This window comes from Siphateles boraxobius, unplaced genomic scaffold (assembly GCF_051911475.1).
Source record: "Siphateles boraxobius isolate OS27281-9 unplaced genomic scaffold, OSU_SipBor_1 8, whole genome shotgun sequence".
NCBI classification, from domain to species: domain Eukaryota; kingdom Metazoa; phylum Chordata; class Actinopteri; order Cypriniformes; family Leuciscidae; genus Siphateles; species Siphateles boraxobius.
Window position 1 is genome coordinate 24,437,866 of NW_027509208.1, and position 23,131 is coordinate 24,460,996.

Genomic DNA, 23,131 nt, shown 5'->3' on the forward strand with positions numbered 1-23,131 from the left:
AGCAAAGTAAAATATTTTATGCTTAAACTGAGCTCTCAATAACTGATAATCCTTTATACATCACATGCTTAAGTGTTCTTACATGTTTAGGCCTGATCATTCCATCTACCACAACTTCCATAGACATTCAAAATGATATGCAATAAAGCTGTAAATTAGCTAAACTGTGGATCTGGTGGCTGCTAAGTTTCCAGTGATACATCAACAGTAATCAAAAATGATAAATGGTACTAACATTGCTTTAAGTAAAACATAAATCCCTAAACTGTTTTTGGAGCAGAGATTTTGTTGTTATTTATTGGCCCTTTAAATTATTGAGGACATTAATCATTATGCAAATTGGGTGCATTTTTCAAGAAATAAAATGTAGGCACAAAATAAATCATACAACTCCAAATTAAGCGTAGAATGTTTCAATTAGGAAACCTAAATCACATTAGGAACTATACATTGGACAGCAATATGTCCGGAGAAATGATTTTTTAGAAAGGCATATTTGAGTTAGCTTGGCTATATCAGTTCTTCAACCCTGGCATTTTATCACCTTTATTGCAGATAATTACAGCGAAAATCATGCGGTATCATAAATCGAAATAATGGAGTTTCAGATGTAATGGGCTCTTTTATACGTTTTAATGGGCTTTTTACTGCTTCAAACTCTGTTAAAACACTTATCACATGCATATAGGCGGGGTCTGAGCTATGAATAACACACATATATATATATATATATATATATATTAAGTATTTTCTCATTTTATGTCTTATCTTGTTTTACTGTAGAATAAACAAAGCTGTGAAATTTTGCAGTTTTGAATTGAAAAAATGTGATCATGATTCATAAATGAATGTGACGAGACAAGAAACATTTGCGTTTTTTCAACATATCAGACATTCAAATGAATAAGTGAATGTGTGCACATTTTAAAATAAAATATGACCAGCAAAGAGTTTGAATACTTCATAACTACAATTATACCTAGAACCTTTTACCACTCTTATTCCCTTAAATCCCTTTTAATCCTTACATTTTTTAAATCCTTCATTATTATTTATAAATGAATACATCTTAGAATTAAAAAAATCTTCATCAATCATCATGTGAGTTGATATAAAATGCAATGACATTTCGAGATTTTTGGAGAAAAGATAAGTATTTCTAGCTATAAGAGTTGATTAACCTCACTATCACATGAAGCTACTCTAATATTGTGATATAAACCTATTAAAATTATAGCATCATGACATTAAATGTCATTACTCGCAATCTGCTCTTTTAACCTAAATGTTATGCGTGATGTAAGTAAACAAAATGGGAAAATGAATATTTGCTGTAAAAATGCTACCGATACTGACATTTTTAAATATCAAGTGAAAGTGATGACACATTAACTTCCCTAAAATCAGGAAGAGCATTATATCCGTTAAAACATTAAGCATTTTCTCCATTTAAAACAATCCTAGGGAAAATGCCATTTAAAGAATTATTCAAACAATTATTAATAGAGGACCAATTTACAGATTATTAAAAAAGATAATTTTTGCATAAAATGCAAGCTATGCATTCTTTATAAAGCTCTCGAAGTAACTAAACAATACTAATCTCCCCCCTTAAACTCAAGGAGAGCTCATTCTTGTTTCAGCAGACACACTGGATTTATAAGACTAGTGGAGAGAATCATTTAAAATTAATTTAATCTTGCACCCAAGTTGACGGAGCACTGTTCAGAGATTACTTTAGACAAATTTCAAAAATAATCTTTCACATTCAATGAAATCCTCTACAAGACATTTATTAGAATGGCTTTGCAGTACAACAGTTTTAAGTTCACACTTTTGAGCTCAAGAAACATCACTGGAGAAAACATCTAGATTTAAGAGGATAAGATAAAAAAAAAAAAAAAAAAAAAAAAAAAAAAGATGAAACACCATATTACTAACAGTTCATCATTCACTTTACAGCTATAAAAATAGGGGGAGGAGGATTAGACCCTGCATCTGTGGACAGTGGAAGTGTCTCACTCCTTCCTGCGTTTCTTCTCATGGTCGTAGTCCTTTGAGCGGCCACTAGTGGACGCCCTCTTGGAGCCTCCGTGCTGCTTGGCTTCCTCCAAGAACTTATCCAGACCGAAAGGATCCTCCTCAAACTGCACCGGCCCGTCGCGGCGGGGGCCATGGTCCGCACCTGAGAACTCCCGATCAGGAACAAACCTGGTGAGAGAAGGGGAATCGTTCAAGTGCATGAAGCAGGAGGCTATAATACAATAAACAAATGTGTCAAAAAGACCAACTTGCATCTGTTGTGATTCTGACCATATTCAGTAGGGCCTAAAGCAAGTTGCTTATACGGTTGTAATTATAACCTTTGTATTTTAATTAAATTTATTAAAAAAAAAAATCAGATATGTTTTTCTGTAGTTAAAATCCATGCAAATAGTCCAGGTTTCTCCATACCTGCTGCTCTGCATGAGTGTGTCCAGGTCGTCTCCATACACGTCCTTATCCGCATTCTTCCCGGGCCTGTAGATATTCTGTGCCATGTCTCTGCCACTTCTGAAGGGCTGATCATACACATTATACATCTCATCTTCTCCACCGGCAAAACCACTGTCCATCCCCTGAAAAACACAAACAAACAGTTAGTTTTATACCTCACAGCTATGAAAAGTGCATCTTACAGTCATTTGTATTGATTTTTTACAAAATATAACCAAAATATATTAAACTAAAAAAAAATGTATATGCACTAGTGATTGCTAATAATTTCCCACGTTCTGAAAAATCACGATTTGATTACCAATGACCACGATTTTATTTTTAATTCCCCCTTTTGACCATTCGTTTGCATGAAGCTGTATTTCTGTGCGAAACCAAAAAATAATACTTGTGCGGAAAGATGTAGAGCAGGACTCGACTTTATCCAATATTAGATTGGATGATGTAAAACAGGCTTTGATATTACATTTAGATTTAATTATTTAGCAGACACTTATCCAAACCGACTTAAAAATGAGAATAATAAAAAAAAAGAATAATGGAAGCAATCAAAACAACAATACGCAGCAAAAGTGCCATGACCAGTCCCAGTTAGTCTAGCACAGTGCATGTAGAAAGGTTTTCTTTTTTAAAGAGATATATAGAATACTAAGTGTTGGTATTAATGGGTCAAGTGTTGACAAAAACGATGAGTCTTAAGTCGTTTCTTATTAACATGTATAAATAATATTTACATATTAACATGTTCCCTGCCAAACAAGGTCTAAGATTCATCAACAGAAAAAGGCAGACAAAAGGAGCTAAAGGATTATGGATTATGTTTGTCTTAAACCCTTTATTTCATGCGTTTAATTGCGCACCTTACCATTACACTGATGAACTAAAATCAGTAAGGTGACCAATTTGAGATCAGCAAAGCCTGAGGGTTGATTACCTTGCTCTGATTGAAGAGTCTCTGGTCATACTGAGCCTCACTGGAGGTACGGGGGTTCGGTTGTCCCAGGGCAATGAGCTCACTGATGTCCCTGTCCTGATCTCTTTGTAGCTTCGACCTAGACAGAACAAAATTACACTGACATCAGCTAAACCCACATTAACACCTCATACAAAGATCCATCACGCTACATTACACGCGTCTCAAACAGGGAGTTCAGGGAATTCTCACACGAACATCTTTTGAGGAAAAAGCATGAATAATTCAAGCTATTACAACTACAGATTAAATCCATTTTAACAAGTACGACAAAATTGGTCTGAATACGGGATGTGTCAAGTTTGTTTCACTAAAAGATGCCTGATGTAAAAACAAACACCGGTGGGACTTGTGTGAGATCAGAGGACAGAAAATAACGCTAAAACACGTACATTAAAAGGGGATGTGTGCATCAGTTTTATGCAGGGCAAGTGTGTAAAAAATGCATGTACCTCTTATCAGGGGCGGCTCTTGAGATGTTCCTGTCGTGCTGCCTTTCTTTCCTCCTCTCGTGACGGATCTCTTCACGCTCCCTGACTTCTGTCTCTTCACCACCTGAGAGAAAATCAAAGACATCGATGGTGATCTCACCAATAGTGACAGCACTCTGATGACCGAAACCAGGGCCGAGACCAAATCGTCTCCCTTTTCAATTCATGAATTAGAAAACATATCTAAAATAAATATGAACTTTAAACATAAAAAAAAGTTTAGGCAAGATTTCACACAGTGATTGTTTGACAAACATCAAATGTTTCAGGAAAATACCACATATGCTGTGTATAAGAGTAATACATCGACAATTCAATGATGGTGCGAACGTCTTTTTGTACCTTTGTCACCGTGGGCTTTGATTCCAGCTCTCCTGTCTCTGGCCATCTTAGCCAGCTCTCTCAGCTTCTCTTCTTTCTTTTCTTTTTCTTTCTGGGCCATCTTCTTTTCCACTTGAGCTCTCATTTCCACAGCCTCTCTGGCCTGTACACATCACACAACCAAAAACATCAGCATAAAAATAAGTCAAAATATTTACCAGCCCTAGAAAGAACTTCATTTTATAGGGATTTGTTTGCATTGTAAAAAGCGAGCATTCCCAACCAAAATAAAGCTAGATCTATAAATGCTCTCCAAATTGATCAGAGGAGCCATGTTTTTTTTACAGATGTCATCATAAGATATTGCTACTCTCAGATAATGCTTCACACATAAATTTGGTCTGAGAAACTGTTATGTAATGTTGATTAGGGGTGTGACGGTTATTATATAACCGTGAGGCCGACGGTTATAGTTGAACACCGTCATTAGAACTCTATAACCGCCAAAACAGTGTTATTAAAATATTTTTTACAAACATTTTTTATCATAGAGAATGCTTAAATACTAATATCAGCTTACGAGGGAAACGGAGGCGGAGTTAGTGGTGGTGCTTCTGCTACTGCTGGAGATGATTCGGGAGAAATCTCTGCCCCTTTACCGATCAGAACGCGCGCTGACACGGAGTAAAGCTTTGTTAATACTCGACGCAACACAACCCCCCCCCCCCCGGACGACGGTAATGTTACGAACCGTCACATTTGACTCAAGTCGTAACCGTCATCACCAATTCTGAACCGGCACACCCCTAATGTTGATATTGTTCTGAAGGTTTCTTTACTTCTTAAAAGTCAGAAAACTTAGCAATGTGGGAATTCAGAGTGTTAAGGGATGTGGGAATAAGCAGTCTACCTTTCTGTCTGCAATGTACAAAGCCTCAGCCAGCTTGGCAAAGTTCTCATTGATGTGAACGGTCTGCAGGCCTCGTCCGTCAGCAGCCAAACGCTTGTCCAGAGGAATGGTGTAACCCTGAGAAGCAACAATGAGAGGTGAGAGAAAGCAACACGGTTGTATCTATAATCAATATTTTAAACAACAATAAACAGCTGAATAATTGATGGAGGCTCAGAGTTACCTTTGCGTTCTTCCAGTTGGAAATACAGGGTGGAATCTTCCACTCCTGCTGTTCTTTCACAGTCATCTAGAAAAAAAGAGAGGAAAAAACAGGGATGCTTTGAGTTTAGTTGAGACGTTCTCAGAAACGTTTCCTTCAGACAGGTTTCTGTGGATTCTGAGTGTTAACAAAGCCGATGTCTATCAATGTTGGGATCGATAGTTGGCGGAAACCAGACTCCTACCTTTCTGCTTGGAGAGTGCATGACTGGAGCAGGAGGAGATGGAGGTCCACGAGGAATTTTCTTATTGATTCTGTAAGAAAACACAAACATTGAGTTTCTTGCGCGTTTCCCACACACCACACTCAATTTCACTTAAATCTTAGATTAAGGTCACATACTTGAATCGCGGTGGTTCCATTGGATCTTTCTGCATTTCCACCATACGGATGACCCTCTGTTTCGCTCCAGAGTTAAATGCGAGTCCTTGCTGGGAGGGAGTGTACCTTTAAGAAATATAAGAACAATTTAAAGAACTTTTGTGAACTCAAACACAAACTCATTTACAAAATGCTGTCAACATATTGCAGTGCAAACACAATCGCACAGAAACTCTCAGACTGACGTTAAAGGATTTTTTCAGGTTCAATCCAAACTCTGTCGAGAGAATCTGTGGCATAACGTCGATTACAAAATAAGTGTTTTTAAAGCAAAAATCGTTAAAGTACCGGTAATGCAGTTAAAAATGGAAGCACAAAGGGGCAACTACTCCCACCTCATAACGGATGATTTAATGCTTAAACAATAAATAGGTTTTTACTGAATAATTCATGCTTGTGCTAGAACAAAAATTCAAGCTGCACATCACACCTTTCAACACTGGCTTGCTTTATTTGATTTTAACCAAGGCACAAGTTTAAATAATTTTCTGGTCATCAACATCCTACTGTCAATATAGCTCAACTTGTAGCGAACCCAGAACATTTATTTAAACTCTAGGTTTAAGAGTATTTGTCAGTGGAACTGGTCTTACCGAATATACTGTGCTGGGGCCTGTTTGTCTGCAGCACGTACAGGCATGGCCGCTGCAATTTTCTGCGAGACCTGTTTACTCAGAGCTGCTCGGGTCTTTTCTGTAATCTACAGGAGGAAACTGGAACGTTAATTCATGCTGGCTTGGCTTCATAATTATTGAAAGTCATGAGGATTATTGTTTGATTAAAAACAACAACAACAACAACCGTACCAACATTGTTCATGTCATTTTATCACCAGCCAACAAAAACCCACTCGAAGTTAGTGATTATGGACCAGCATCTATGCATTACACATTGCTGTGTAAATGAAGCTTAATAAACCTGCTTCTGTCGTCCCTTTACTTAAAAAAGTACTTATACAAAGCTTACCTTGTTTAAAAAATACACGTAGAACTTAATTAGTATTAATATGATGTTAATAATTTTAACAAAGGAATGCATACAGCAATCATTAGAATTCCATTTTTCTGGTATTGGTATTAACTACTGAAATGCTGTTATTGTCAAAACCCCAATTTCGAATATTCGTCAATTTTAAAATAAAAACCCACATTCGAATGCAAAAATGGTCATTCTAAACAATGCAGAAATAGAGCAGCTCAATGCAGAGAATTGCTGCATGTCAAAACAGCAAACAAGAACACATTTTCTGCGCTGCTTTTCCATTGAGCACTAGACAGGCATCTTTGACAACTGCACCCGTGTCTTGCACTTTAACTTTTAAAAACATTTTTTTCACGTTCCACTGAATCTCATGATTTAAAAGCAAAAGTACTTTGGATCTTTCTATTTAAACAATGCATAAATACATAATGCTGCTTTGCTCAATTTCTTATGCAGTTTTTGAAATTATATTTGATTTATAAAAGTTATGCATTTTTCCCAGAAAGTCTTGCTATTTCCTTGCTTTGAAAAATAAAATTGTGCATTACAATTTATAATATAAATAATATACAGGTCCTTCTCAAAAAATTAGCATATTGTGATAAAGTTATTTATTTTCCATAATGTAATGATAAAAATTAAACTTTCATATATTTTAGATTCATTGCACACCAACTGAAATATTTCAGGTCTTTTATTGTTTTAATACTGATGATTTTGGCATACAGCTCATGAAAACCCAAAATTCCCATCTCAAAAAATTAGCATATTTCATCCGACCAATAAAAGAAGTGTTTTTAATACAAAAAAAAGTCAACCTTCAAATAATTATGTTCAGTTATGCACTCAATACTTGGTCGGTAATCCTTTTGCAGAAATGATTGTTTCAATGCGGCGTGGCATGGAGGCAATCAGCCTGTGGCACTGTTGAGGTGTTATGGAGGCCCAGGATGCTTCGATAGCGGCCTTTAGCTCATCCAGAGTGTTGGGTCTTGCGTCTCTCAACTTTCTCTTCACAATATCCCACAGATTCTCTATGGGGTTCAGGTCAGGAGAGTTGGCAGGCCAATTGAGCACAGTAATACCATGGTCAGTAAACCATTTACCAGTGGTTTTGGCACTGTGAGCAGGTGCCAGGTCGTGCTGAAAAATGAAATCTTCATCTCCATAAAGCTTTTCAGCAGATGGAAGCATGAAGCGCTCCAAAATCTCCTGATAGCTAGCTGCATTGACCCTGCCCTTGATAAAACACAGTGGACCAACACCAGCAGCTGACATGGCACCCCAGACCATCACTGATGGACCCCAGTCTTCCTCCAGACTCTGGCACCTTGATTTCCAAATGACACGCAAAATTTGCTTTCATCCGAAAAAAGTACTTTGGACCACTGAGCAACAGTCCAGTGCTGCTTCTCTGTAGCCCAGGTCAGGTGCTTCTGCCGCTGTTTCTGGTTCAAAAGTGGCTTGACCTGGGGAATGCGGCACCTGTAGCCCATTTCCTGCACACGCCTGTGCACGGTGGCTCTGGATGTTTCTACTCCAGACTCAGTCCACTGCTTCCGCAGGTCCCCCAAGGTCTGGAATCGGTCTTTCTCCACAATCTTCCTCAAGGTCCGGTCACCTCTTCTCGTTGTGCAGCGTTTTTTGCCACACTTTTTCCTTCCCACAGACTTCCCACTGAGGTGCCTTGATATAGCACTCTGGGAACAGCCTATTTGTTCATAAATTTCTTTCTGTGTCTTACCCTCTTGCTTGAGGGTGTCAATGATGGCCTTCTGGACAGCAGTCAGGTCGGCAGTCTTACCCATGATTGCGGTTTTGAGTAATGAAACAGGCTGGGAGTTTTTAAAAGCCTCAGGAATCTTTTGCAGTTGTTTAGAGTTAATTAGTTGATTCAGATGATTAGGTTAATAGCACGTTTAGAGACCCTTTTCATGATATGCTAATTATTTGAGATGGGAACTTTGGGTTTTCATGAGCTGTATGCCAAAATCATCAGTATTAAAACAATAAAAGAACTGAAATATTTCAGTTGGTGTGCAATGAATCTAAAATATATGAAAGTTTAATTTGTATCATTACATTATGGAAAATAATGAACTTTATTACAATATGCTAATTTTTTGAGAAGGACCTGTATTTAAGTAAAAGACTCAAATGTAGTTTTTCAGCCATTTTGACAGCCATATTTCAGCCTGTAGTAAATATCTACCTTTAAAACTGTTCTCAGTCAAACGAGGCTGTGTTATCTCACCTCTTTCACCGCTTCTTCATCGGGTTTCTGCAGCTCAGGATGATCTTCGTTTAGTACTTCCTTAGGAAGCATGTCTGTGTATTTGCTGAACACGACCTGAAACAAGCAAATAAAATAATGAAATGTCCTCTCCAGGTGTGATTCACTGAATATATATTACCAATTCAAAAACACAAGAAGATTAGGTACCTTGTCTTTGTTTTGACCTTGCCTAGCAATGGCGTCATATTTGATCTTGCCCTCTGCATCCACCTGCACTGCCAGAGCATTGGACGTCCTTTTCTTCCTACCCATTTCAAGAGGATACTGGGCCACTCGGACCTCTGGGAAAGCTCCTCCATCTCCAAAATCCTTTAAAATAATATCATAAGATTACCAAAGCAATTTACAGTATGATTTAATCAATGTAGGAAACTAAAGCCTGGTTCACACGGCAGGATAATTAGGCCGATTTTAGCCCCGATTTACCCCTTCCAACAATCTTAAGGATGCTACGATTATCGTAAAATAATCTGATCAGATATTCCTGCCGTGTGTGGTGTGTTAAAAGTGCTCTCTTCTGCTCGAAAGGACGTCGGGACCGCTCCGATCTCAAATCGGGGATTTCCAACATGTTGGATTTTTATGGCCCGATTTCTCCTCGTGTGTGGTGCCCCCGGGGACAAACGAGCACGCAGCCTGTGGACTGTGGCGTCCAGCCAATCAGAAAGCGAGGTGACAAGGCGCAGAGGAAGCACCGGGAAACAAAATCAAAACAGCCGGCGGCATGGCGCACCAGAAAGTCCGGTGGACGTCGGAGATGGATTCGGTTAAAAACAAAATACAAACTATCGCCACTGCATCGCATCCTCTTCGTCCGCCATGATTGTTTACTCTGAAGTCACGTTTGATCTCGAGGGATTTTGCGAGATTTTCCATCTGACCTGGGAATGCTCGGGAGTCAAATCGGTTTGTGTGTGATGTTTTGATTTTGCCCTGTGGCTGCGCACCACACACTGTACGACCAAAACTGTTAGACCCGTGATTTTTTATCGCCCTGTGTGGGGTCTCTCAGGTTTGGAAAATCGGCCGACAATTTTAAAATCGTCCCATGTGAACCAGGCTTAACACATGAAGCAAAGACAGTCAGTTATTTAGGCTCATTAGATCTAGCATAATCTAGTGAGGTTAGAGTGAATAACATGCATCTGTGCAGCATCTCTCTGCTAATAGCAAAGAAGGAAGTTTAAATACTTAAAATGTATTATATAATTTTAGAGTCTTTGCCAATACCCACACTCACGGTCTTGCTAACTTGAGTATCTAGGTCAGTAGTTCCCAAAGTGGGTGCCGTGGCAACTGTCTAGGGGTGTCGCAGAATCTCAGCATTTTTCCAACTTAAAAAGCCTAAAATAACTATCCTATCTAGGGATGCACGGCTCCACATTTTTTCCGATCCCGATACCCGAATTTGGATATCGGCCCGATAGGATACTATTCCAATACCAGAGTTGTGTTTGCTTTAATATTATTATTATCATTATTGTTGATTTTATATGATGCTGAAATAAACTCCTCTCAACAGGCAAGTATGATATGTCCGTATGTATGCATGTCCCAAAAGGCAACTTGAGGTAAGTATAAGGTCAGAAAAGGAAGTCAGAAAAACAGGAAATCGTGTTAACAGGAAAATCCCATTCTGAAAACAAATATGCGACTGTAAGGGTTTCAAATTGATTGTCATGTAAATATTTATGACATTCCCAAAATATCAAATACTTGAGTCTTGAAATATAAGAAAAGTGCAAGTGTAAACAATCTTACACACAGACTATCAATAAAACAGTGTGCATCTGAACAGCACAAATCAAGTACACTGGCTCTTGTAGCATCAACAAATCAAGGTTTTAAAATGTAAAATATTTGAAATATAAGAAAAGTGGAATAACTGTAACAGAACTGATTCCTGACGGCTCCAGTAGTCTTTCTGCCCCCGGCTAAAAATCCTTGTGCTCTTTAACGTGGTGCTTTTTTAAATGTTTTATTGCTTTCATTGTGTTGTACGACGCGAGGGAGCTTCTGCCTCTCTGAATTACGGCTTTGCAAACATTGCATTTTGCTGTCTTGCTCTGCGGTTTCCAGTGTGAAGTATTTCCACACAGCGGACATGTTGGCTAGCCACAATGCTGCTCCACGCTATCCCGAGAGCTGGCTGCAAACTGAGGAATGGATTTCCTGAGCGGGGGTGTGTCTCATAACTCTGTGTCTCATTGAGCCATGTCTCCGTTCAGGAAATCCATTCCACAGTTGCAGCCAGCTAGCAGACTAAGCCGGCGGGAATCACTTTTGGGGTCATTTCAGCAGACAACATTAAAGCGCAGACATGGCTCATGGATATCGGATATCTCCGCAGGTTGGATTGGGAAAACCCGATACGTGCATTACGCTGGTATCGGTCCCGATAACGGATTGGATCGGCCCCATCCCTAATCCTATCCAACCATATAATAACTTTTTATAGCATATATTTTAAAAATATATCAAAACACCAACATATGAGCATGTCCACACGAATATAAATAAGCGAAACAATGATATAGGCTATTTCAAATATATTTAAACTTTAAATCGCCTGCTCCGCCCTCTATACTGGTGCGCGCTCAATTTTGTATTTCACGCATATTGACTGGATAGGGGAAAGATGGAGCAAGCGTTCTCATCCCTGGCATACGTGAAAAACAAAAAAGCCAGCGCCTGTCAGTGGAGCACGATCCACGAGTTGCACCATCCTCGATCTACCCCCGTATAAAGAGGCTGTGCTAACAAAAGCAGGCACATGTATCCCATTAAAATGCCCGCAAAACAGTTCCACGCACAGATATTTTAGTTTAATTTTTTTAGTTATAAGGTCAGGTTTGAACAAAGTAAATGAGAAACTAAAGAAAAAATTTAATTGGAGTTGGTTATTATTTAAAGAGTTGAGTGTCAATCTTTAAATGTGTTTTGTTCCAATGATTCCCACATAAAGTAGGCTAATTGGTTCAAATCACTTACTGAAACAATCGTTGTCATAAAATACACTTTTCTGTTAACAATGAGTTCTTGTTCACTTATTTATTTTGAAAATCTGGGGTGAACTGTTGTTTTCCGGCTATAAAATACACACAAAATGATATTCAAACTCAGACACTTTTAACATTAAATAAATTACAAACAGTACCTGAAATTATCATACTTTCTGTTGTACGTCGCATAGATAGAAACCGTTTCTAAAATAGAATCATCGCGTGTCGCCGTCGTGGGTGGTTATGACAAAAACTCTGATTAACATGGAAAAGATAAATTTTAATCGCGTACCGTGTCGCATCTGGCTAGGACACAGTGTTACTATGTCTGTTGTGATGCATTCATAATAAATTCATGCTGCGGTTTATGCTTCATTTGTTGTTTGCTCATCTCGATTTAATTTTATATATGGGTCAAAATCACTATAAAGTGCCTTTGGTGTCCTCATCAGAATCACTGTCATCTTGAACAATGCAAAATAATGAAATTCTGAGGTTTTATGATAAATCAACAAACATTAACATACATAAACACAATGATAAATCTCTTGAAATGTGTTTCTCATTTTATACCCTTTTCTTTGATTGGATGTATGTGACTTTGGCATGTCCCAAACACTGCTCAGCTAACTTCAGTGAGTGTAAAAAGTGGTTAAATGACACAATTTAAATTATTTTTTTTATATTCTTATTTTTCTCAACAAGTTGTTTGATAGTCAATTTGATCATTTATATGCTATTTTCATAATAATATTAAACACATGTATATGTACACATACACACAAAACCTTTTTTTTGTTTAATTGGGTTGGGGTGCCGTGGAAAAAAAAAAAAAGGTAAACAAAACTGTGAAAACTAATGATGCACAGATATGAAAATTACCACTAAATTTAGACCCCCGTGCCCCCCAGCAAAAAGACTAAATATCTTATATAATTTTTCTTATATAGAAAATGCATCTTGATTTAAGAATTTTTTGATATTTGTACTTGATATAAGAAAAAAAATACAGTAAGAATTTTTGCAGCATGAACGAATGAATGAAGTATTTAAACATCGCTTACGCTTTAAAAAGGTGGAGGAACCCGAAAGAAACTCTGGGTTTACCAAATATAAAACCTTCTCCCGACCTGGGGTGCGTTTCCCAGCATCGTTGGCCAACTATGATCACAATTTCCATTGAACTCTATAGTAGGGGTGTCACGATTCTCCAAATCCTCGATTCGATTACATTTTCGATTCTAAGGTCACGGTTAGATTCGATTCTGGATTTTTTTTTTTAAGCACAGGTTGCTGTTGCTCCTAAAAAGCTGACATCAGTTCATCGCAATCTCACACATTTCTGTTATTATCAGTGAAGCTGACTGCACAATGAATCTTTCATAATATATAGCCTACACTTTGTTTGTTATAATTAGAGGATTTGCCAGCTTACAGAATTCAGCACTGAACAAAAAGTCCGTTTTGAGCGGTGAGGAGAGTCTATCTTAAATGCTTCTGATTGGTCATTGCGTTCAAGAAATCAACACATATGTCTGTGATTGGCTAAATCGCTCAACGCTGCAAACATGTTATAAATAGAAACTCTGGCCTGTAAATCGTTTCTATTTTGTTTTAGTTGTTCTTGTTGCTTTTCTGCAACAGATGAAAAAAATTTATTAGTTTTTATATGTTTTATTCATAGATATTTCTAGTTTGCGGGAGTCCCGCGAATCTTTTTATTCTCCCGCACACACAGAGTGAGTGCATTACCGCCCGCGCTCGCACTCGGCCATCAAATATAGTCCCGCGCCGCACTCTATTGCGTTGGAAGTGCACGTCTATAGATCAAGAGCCCGGCCCGAGGATAGTGACGGGAAATATCGTCCAAGTTCGGGCTCGGGCATAGAATCCAAGTTAGAGGACTCACAGCCTTTCAACACGTGTGTTTTTTCCCCGCGCCGTGATGAGTCGTTCATGAACGATACGTTCATTGCCTCTGTCACGCGACAAATGAACAAAAGACTCGGAAGGTCAAGTATTAATGTTCCCTGTAAATTACTTTTGACTGCATTATAATGATTTCTTAATTCAGAATATGATCAAGATTGCGTTGGATGTGTTCGGGGAATTTGCCTGTTAAAAGTATAACATTTAAAGCCCCTGAAATGACTAGAAAAAAGATTAATTAATTTTGATGAACGAGATTGAACGATAGAGTCAGTAAAACGATCCGACCTTTCCATCACGGGCGCGACATGGGCGCGTGGCAGTATCGACGATTCCTTTTTTTATTTCGATTTTTGAGTTTGTGAATAAATTTCGATCGATTTCGAGACACCCTTACTCTATAGGTAACTACGGAACTTGCGACCATGGTTGGCTTTGGGAAATGCACCCCAGGTTAGGTTTACAGAGCAAGTTACCATTGGTAACTGACTCAGAGTATAAGTTAGCTCTCTTTCAGAAAAGGGTTTTACTTATCCCGCTTTCTCGGGTTTGAGATATCTCCGATTCTGAAACTGAAAACCCAGAGTTTCCCTCATTTCGGGGTTAACATACTTTTCACTTAACCTCATTTCTGAAACAGGCCTCTGCAGTGCTAAAATGGATTTAGGTTACATTGATTTCATTTGAATGGTAACAATAGTAATTCGGTTACACTTTACTTTCAGGTCTCCTTGTGTATGTGTGTATATATATATATATATATATATATATATATATATATATGCTTTCATTGCTCATAAAAAACAGGGGGGGGGGGTTGTCGGGGTCTCTCGCACACGCAAGGTCTCACGCTCTCTCCCTCTCGGCCGTGCGCGCTACACGGTTTGGAGCTTGCGAGCTCTAGATTCTGGGAGATTTGAACTAATTTGCGGGCATCAGGAAGTTGCTATCGGGAGAGACTTGGGATGTCAACTCCATTTGGCAAAGAGTGCAAATAACGACACCTTTACGTTTGGGACTAAATTTGAAGTATTCCCATACCTTCGATGATCTAGTGCAAGCTGTTTTTTTAGGACTTTTTCTTTTGTTGGGGCTTTTTGCATGACTTTGTTGGGAATTCTGTGAAGAGATTGCTGTTTCATCCTCCATTCTGCAATGTTTCGGTCTCCCACGTGTGTGTGGTGAGCTGTACCGCCGGGAACGGTGCAAAAAAAATAAAAAAAATAAAGCCTAGACAAAAAATATGACGTCGCCGTCATCGACGCGCCGCTACAGACCTAATATATATGTATATATATATAAAATAATCAAATCATAGCCTAAATATTCTTGTATTGCAGTACCTCTAGTCCCCGGGGCACCCATGATTGCCTGAGGCCGTAGGGAGGAGGTTCTCTGCGAGTGGAGACCAAAGCAGTGGATTGTAACCTCTGAACACGAGACCTCTCCTCCGCCTCCAGCTGGTCCTGGGACAGTTGGGTGGGTGCAGGAAGAAAACTACAAGATGGAGAAAAAAATGAGTCAAGTGAAACTTGCAGAACTATTAAATCACCAGGGGCCTCATTTATAAAACTTTGCGTAGGTTTTGCGTCAGAAGTGGCGTACGGATGAAACATAGGACGTGCGTACGCACAGAAATATTCGGATTTATAAAACCGTGCGCACCCACATCCTACGCATTTTTTCCTTAATAAATCCCAATCAATTCTAAATGTAGCGCAGCTTTTGCGGCTTCATGTCACGCCCATAGTTGCCCATAAATAGTCCGTGAACGCCCACAAGTTAATATTCATAGATTGTGAAATTATGGCAAACATAGAGAGGAAATCAAAAAAACGTAACTTCACTCAATGTGAAGTAGAAGTTATCGTTGGCGAGGTGGAAAAGAGGAGAAAAATGTTGTTTGGAGGGCACAGTGTGGGCATTACTAATGCCAAAAAGGCACTTGAGTGGCAAAAGGTTGCAGACGCTGTAAATGCTGTACACAACCTCGGACTGTGGCCGAAATAAAAAAGAAATGGTCAGACATCAAAGTCGAGGCAAAAAAGCGTCTAGCGCTCCATCGCCAGAGTGTGTCTGCCACGGGTGGGGGAAAGGGGACACCGGAGCTGACCCCTCTTGATGAGAGACTGTCGGCAATTATTGAGGAATCCCTATTAAGTGGAGTGCTGACTGAGGCGGAGGGGGACACTGACGCACCGGATGACACAGGTAAGTGAAATAAGTCAAATGAATGCAGTTAAGTCACATGTATGTAGGCTACACGATTACAATTTATTCATATAGAACAATCTTTATTTCAGTCGCTGGGTGTTCTAGCTGGGCCAGTGCCAGTGGTTCAGAGGCTGCAGCTGAGCAGCCGTCTGTGCCCAGCGTCTCCACGGCACGCGGCTCTCAACCCTCCAGCAGCGGGCGTGTCCTCACCGATGCAGTCCTTGAAATGCAGAGGGAAGTCATTAACTCAGTCAGAGAGGTGGCAAAGGAGTTGGGTGAAATCAAGACTGTCCTAACTGAAATAAACAGCACAATGAGGGAATTCTTGAATAAATAATATATTTTTTCCACACCTTTTGTTGTTCTTTACAAGCGACGCATCACTTCCAAACGCTGGCGCACAGTAGCAGCATTTGGCTCAAATGCCTGGGGATGGGGGTCAGGGTCGGGGCCAACACAGCAATCGGCGTCAGGGGGTAGAGGCACGTTTTTAAGCTGTGCCACATTGTGTAGCACAGCACATGCCAGCACGATTTTGGACACCTTTTCAGGAGTGTACAATAACCTCCCTCCAATGCAGTCGAGGCAGCGCCATCTGCCCTTAAACAGGCCGATGGTGCGCTCCACTATAGCGCGAGCTCGGCTGTGGCACATGTTGTAGTGCCTTTCCTCTGCATTATGTGGATTGAGGAAAGGTGTAAGCAGCCACTGTTTGAGGGGATATCCACTGTCCCCTGCAAGGATAGTGAAAGGGTTAAGACTTTGAAGTACAGTAAAATGTCTAGTAATCAAACGTAGCCTACCTAGAAGCCAGCCATCACGCACAGCACCAGCCTCGAGTCTGCGCCCAACACTGCTGTGTCTTAAAATGAATGAGTCATGGGTTGACCCAGGCCACCGAGCTACTACGTTAGTGAGCAACATGTCTGCATCACAAATAATTTGGACATTGATCGAATGGAAATGCTTTCGATTAATGAAAGCATTTTCATTCATATTCGGTGCCCTTATGGCAACATGAGTGCAGTCAATAGCACCGATAAAGTTTGGGAAACCGTACATAGCTGCAAATTGAGCTTTCTTGTTTGCCTGTTCACCCGCCGTGTATGGAAACTTTATGCACTCATGGGACAAAGCTATTATGCCTTTTAAAACGTCTGGCATTATCCGGCTACGGGTCGGCTGAGATATGCCTGACCTGTCAGCCAATTCCCTCTGAAAAGTGCCAGTCGCCAGGAATCCTAGTGTTGTTAGGACTTGAAGTGGGACTGGCACGGCATGGTTCCTCCGAGTGCTCCTCTGTAACGCGGGGGCCAAAAGACCGCAGAGGTCCAACAGGACAGCTCGAGGAAGTCGGAACCGGCTCATGAGCCACTCGTCCTCATTTGCCAGCAAATCTTCTTGCTGTCTGAAGATGCGTTCACTCCGAATCCTTCCATTTGCCACATCTTCTAAGAGCGCAAGATCAGCCATTGTGCGTCATTACGCATTGTGATGGGGCATTTTATTTCCATCCATTTAATTGCATCTGACAAGCTACAGATGTTGGTTATAATCTACTTGGAAATGGGAATTAGTTCAGCGCAAATGTAATTTCTTGCAGCTTTCTGAATGGTTGAGACATAGGCTACGTCATACGTTATTTTATCAAAAATAAAACAAACTAAAGGCATATGCATGAATACCATGATTCCGTAGCTGATGAAGACATTTTTAGTATGAAAACAACTTTCCCCAGAGGACAAATAATACAACTATTTATCTATCTGTCTATAAATCTATCTAGGCTATATATCTCCCTAATTATATATCTATCTGACTATCTAATTGCATCTATATCTGCTCCGCCAGACGGACACATTGGCGAGAATATCAGTTTTGTACATTATTTCGTTCTGTTTACCATCTTATTTATGAGGATGAATTGTATAACATGCCAATATTATTGCAGAACATATTTGACTTTTCTTTTTGGAAATATTAATTTGCATTTCTGTTTCAGATCGATCAAACGGGTGTTCGTGTAGGCTGTTGATTGTAAGACTTGCTTTGTGAAGTCTTCGTGTTATTTATGAGAGGCAGTATTGCCATTTATTTTACACAACGGTCTACAGTTTCACACACTTTCACGTGTTTCTTCCATCTGCCGACGGTGTCGCCATTTCTCATTTCACCCGTTTTTGTGCGTACGCCTGGGTCAGAGCTTGCGTGAAGGATCGCACATTTTCCCGTCAAGTTTGCTTTTTATAAATACCAATTATTGCGTAGAGAGCGGCGTACGCCTTCTTTTGTGCGTGCGCAACGTTTATAAATGAGGCCCCTGGTGACCCCTATTAATAGGATGTCAATTACAGTTGTACATGTATGGAATTTTACATCTTATTAACAGGGATCACCTGGTGATGTAATAGTATGTGGGTGTATGATGTAGAAACTGTGAACACTGTGTGTCAAACAGAGAGAAATTGGATTTAAAAGGTGACAACAAATGTTTCCTTAACATAGGCACATTGTATCTCAAATTAAACTACAATTATTAAAATTAAAGTTCAACTGCACAAAGTACAAGAGGCTACGTTACCTATTAGTTTAGAGAATGGAGATGTGACAAATGCATTTACATATGTGTGTGTATATATATATATATATACATATATATATAAACACATATGAATCGCGAATTTGATATTTAAGTATTAGAAAAAAAAATGTTGTTGCTTTTGCTGTGGTCGTAGCAGTAGCATTAGCTTCTTAGCACTCACTGTGATACAAAGAGTACAACACCGCAGGCCTCAGCGCATCAACATGACATAATTCAGGTGATAAAGAACGCAAATTATAAAGATACATCACACGTGGGCACATAAAAAAAGTAGACCTCTTTAACTTGAGTTTTAATGTAAAAGTGGAAACAAAAACCATTAAAAACAGCTCCAGTACTACTTACCTTGCCAGCGACATCTTGTCCGCTTCTGTGCTGCTCACGCTCTGACGTCACGCCACTGAGATAACGTCTCGCGATGTTTGGAGACGAAAGAGAAGGGTAGGCATGGAGGGGTAGGCTGCTATTTCATTGAAAACTGCATTTAAAGAGTAGGCCTACATATCATACGGAATACATATCCTACTTAACGACATTGTAACATATTTAGATATATGTTAACATATGTTTTAGGGGGCCATCTTAAGAGGGCAAAGAAGCCCCCCCAAACATTTACAGAATTATAAATGACTGTTATTATAGACCTACAATTCTTCTTAATATTTATATATATTTAAATGATCATTATTAGGCTATAAAATACTAAATGATAAGTTTATAAGTTAATAATTGACTAACAATGACAGTCAATGCGAATTTCCAGTAAAAGAGATTCATCTGAAAGATATTTACTCATATAAAGCTAGGCCTATCTGAATAATTTAATTGCCTATATTTTAATTGAAGATACATTGTAATAGCAACAAGATAAATTAAAATGGAATGATTTCATTAAATTAGCTTTTCAATTAATAACAAAGACGTTGAACTCATGGAATTATTGAATATTAATACCATGATTTACAATACATATTAGGTAAATTAACCTCAAAACAGTTTAATCTGACTAAATCTCACAAATATGATATCAGAATCAGAAATAGCTTTATTGCCAAATATGTTTGCACACACAAGGATTGTTTGGTGATAGAAGCTTCCAGTAAATAGACAACAACAGTACACATGTAGTAAAATAAAAAATAAAGGATGTGAATAAGACACACATGTGTATATATAAATAAAAAGACACATTTGAATGTACATGTGTGCTATATATAAATAGAATTGAATTGAATTAACAGGGGATGGAATAGGAAGAGATATGGTATTGTTAAATAAATGTTATATTGCACACAGTTATCCTTGCACAGTGGGGAGAACATTTAACTGTTCAAGAGGTAGATTGCTTGCATGGGGGAAGAAACTTTTCTTGTGCCTATTTTTTCTGGTGCTCGGTGGAGCAAAATATCAAAGAGAAGTGGGCTTGGATGTGAGGGTGATTTTTTTCTGAGCCCTTTTTTCTCTTCTCTTTATGGATACAGTGGAGGTTGGGCAGGAAAGCACCAGTGATCCTCTCAGCAGTCCAACCCGTCCTCTGTATTCTTCAGGTGTTTGATTTTGTAGCTGAGCCAAACCAGACAGTTATTAAAAGTGCAGAGGACAGCCAGCCATGGCTCGTCTGTAAGGCCCCCCCCCAAAAAAAAAAAAAAAAAATATATATATATATATGTATAAAACATATATACGTCTATATTAACTGAATCAATAATAAACTGTAAATGTGTTCAGCATTCTGCAAAGAATATTTTTCATATTCTCTTGATTATTTTAAGTGGTAAAGTAGGATAAATTAAAATTTGTTACTCCCCAGCTCTACAGTGCCCCACGGTTTAACTTACAGTTTTACTCACAGTTTTACCTCACGTAAACCTCGCTCCAGACCAAGATGATATCAGTCTTTGTGTATGCATCAGGTCAGTAACTAGTTGGCATGTCTGTTCTTCCTAAGTCGTATTGTTTTATGTTTATTCTGAGAATAGAAATGAGTTTCCTTTCCTCACCGGAATTCCTTAACCCTTATGTGCTGTTGTGGCTGTTTTCAGCCACTATGGGGTATTTTTGAGTCTTAATTTGGCCATAACTTTTTCCGTGTTATGAAAACAGCCACTACTTTAAACTGCTGTAAAAATGTATCAGATAAATTTTTATTTTATATTTTTTTGCATAAATCTATTAATCAACCTCAGTCCTGATCAAAACTACTAAATTGTTTTACAAAAAAAAAATCAAGATTTTAACTCTTTAATTGCCAAACTAATAAATGATGTCACTGATTTGGGAAAAAAAAACACACAAAATGACTTATTTTCAATACAAAATGTAATTGTGGACTGGATTTTTTTTTACCTTTTATCACAGTCTTGGACATGTCAAAGATTAGAAACAACATTGGTTTTGATGCATTGGTAGTTTTTGTGCAGCATCCGATTTTAACTTTTTCTCCCTCATTTACTGTTCGTGGCTGTTCTCTCTCTCTCTCTCTCTCACACTCACACACACGCGCACACACACACAGACACAGACACAGACGCGCATACGCACGCGCGCACGCGCACGCACACGGACACACACTCTTTAATATGCTATTATACTCCATATAACTCCATGTAAAAGCCCAGAAACTAAGCTTTTTTTTTGCACAGGGCTATCTAAAGGGTTAATGGTGGCACCTGGTTATCAACAGTAAAAATTATAGATTTGACCTCTTCCCAATGGGGAAAACCCCAACAATCAAAAATGCATGATTATATGGTGTCATGGCTTTGCAATCAAAAAATGTGGTTATAATGGAAGTCAATGGGGCAAAAACAGCCACGAACAGCAAATGAGGGAGAAAAAGTTAAAATCTGATGCTGCACAAAAACTAACAATGCATCAAAACCAGTGTTGTTTCTAATCTTTGACATGTCCAAGACTGTGATAAAAGGTTAAAAAAAATCCAGTCCACAATCACATTTTATATTGAAAATAAGTCATTTTGTGTGTTTTTTCCTCAAATCAGTGACATCATTTATGAATTTGGCAATTAAAGAGTTAAAATCCAGATTAAAAAAAAATAAATTGGTTGATTAATAGGTTTATGCAAAAAAAATGTGAAAAAAATATTTATCTGATACATTTTTACAGCAGTTTAAAGTAGTGGCTGTTTTCAGCCACGAACATAACGAAAGGGTAGTGAATTTGAACAATGCACAAGGGTTTTTCTAACATTCTAATACAACATTCGGAGGCAAATAAATACTACATTAAAGTCCCCATGAAATCAAAATGGAAGTTTTTTGGCTTTTAGTATGAATATGTTAGCCTTACTATTATCTATAAGCTAGTGTGCTCCAAAACAATGACAAAATTCGCATTTAGAAGATATAAACATTCAAATCTTACAGTCTCTCACTTCCGCCATATGGATCAATGATTTTGATGACATCAATCTGCACGCTGTAACTGTGGCTAACCGGTAATTTGTTAGCACATTTACTATAATTGATTACTATTGCACTATATAGGGGACAGGGAACAATTCAGATAGTGTAAATATGCTTCACATTGGGGCAAATGAAGTCTGGTTTCACGTTATTGTCATGCGAACCACCACAGCCGCACAGTCTGCTCCGGTCCAGAGACACTAGAGTGGATCATATGTGTGAGTCGGCGCATACCAGAAAACGTCTTGGACCCATTTGAATTTTACACATTTGTATTCTATTTTAAAGCATGTATGGAGGAGAAATGGTTAGATATTAGAAGAAAACTATAGCTTTACCGAGCTCAACGGCGTGTTTGAAAACGGATTTCAAAGTGCAAGTTTTTGAAAAAGGTCTCCATGTAAACAACTAAAACGCAAATCTCTGAAGACGATGACATCATGCACATGCGTATTATTATGTTCAATCTATAGGGTTACATTGCCATCTAGTGGCCTGGCAGAAGAATACAGGGCCTTTAGTCGTTTTCACGGATCCTTGTGAATGTAAACGTACACTAAGAAAGCATTCTATGCATGTGTCGTGTATACTTAAAGCAAGTTTTAGCCTAATCAACATTACAGCGGCACCCTCAAAAAAGTTGTTTTAAGGTTTAGTTACCCTTTAATCGTTGATCACAATCAGACTTTTGGCAAAGTTCTTTTCGTTATTCAGCCTTTTTTTTAGTTAATGATCTGTAAGACTGGGTCTTTATTAATGCTGTTCATTGATTCGAGTAAATTTTTTGACATTTGGGTATAAAGTGTTAATTCTACAATATATGGTGTAAAAACGTCTGAGTGCTGCTC

At 38.6% G+C, this 23,131-nt stretch overlaps 1 protein-coding gene across 1 annotated transcript; it reads right to left on the reverse strand.

The window, feature by feature from the left end:
• Positions 1-1,777: 1,777 nt before the first annotated feature.
• Positions 1,778-19,292, reverse strand: snw1 (SNW domain containing 1). Its single transcript, XM_077220450.1, has 14 exons — positions 19,204-19,292; positions 15,386-15,539; positions 9,259-9,420; positions 9,070-9,165; positions 6,428-6,534; positions 5,796-5,900; positions 5,638-5,707; positions 5,415-5,480; positions 5,192-5,308; positions 4,303-4,444; positions 3,922-4,024; positions 3,431-3,548; positions 2,455-2,618; positions 1,778-2,211 (listed from the first exon to the last, which is right to left on the reverse strand). Exons 1-14 carry the CDS (start codon positions 19,215-19,217, stop codon positions 2,019-2,021), a joined length of 1,611 nt encoding a protein of 536 aa, XP_077076565.1. The 5' UTR covers positions 19,218-19,292; the 3' UTR covers positions 1,778-2,018.
• Between the last annotated feature and the right edge of the window lie 3,839 nt (positions 19,293-23,131).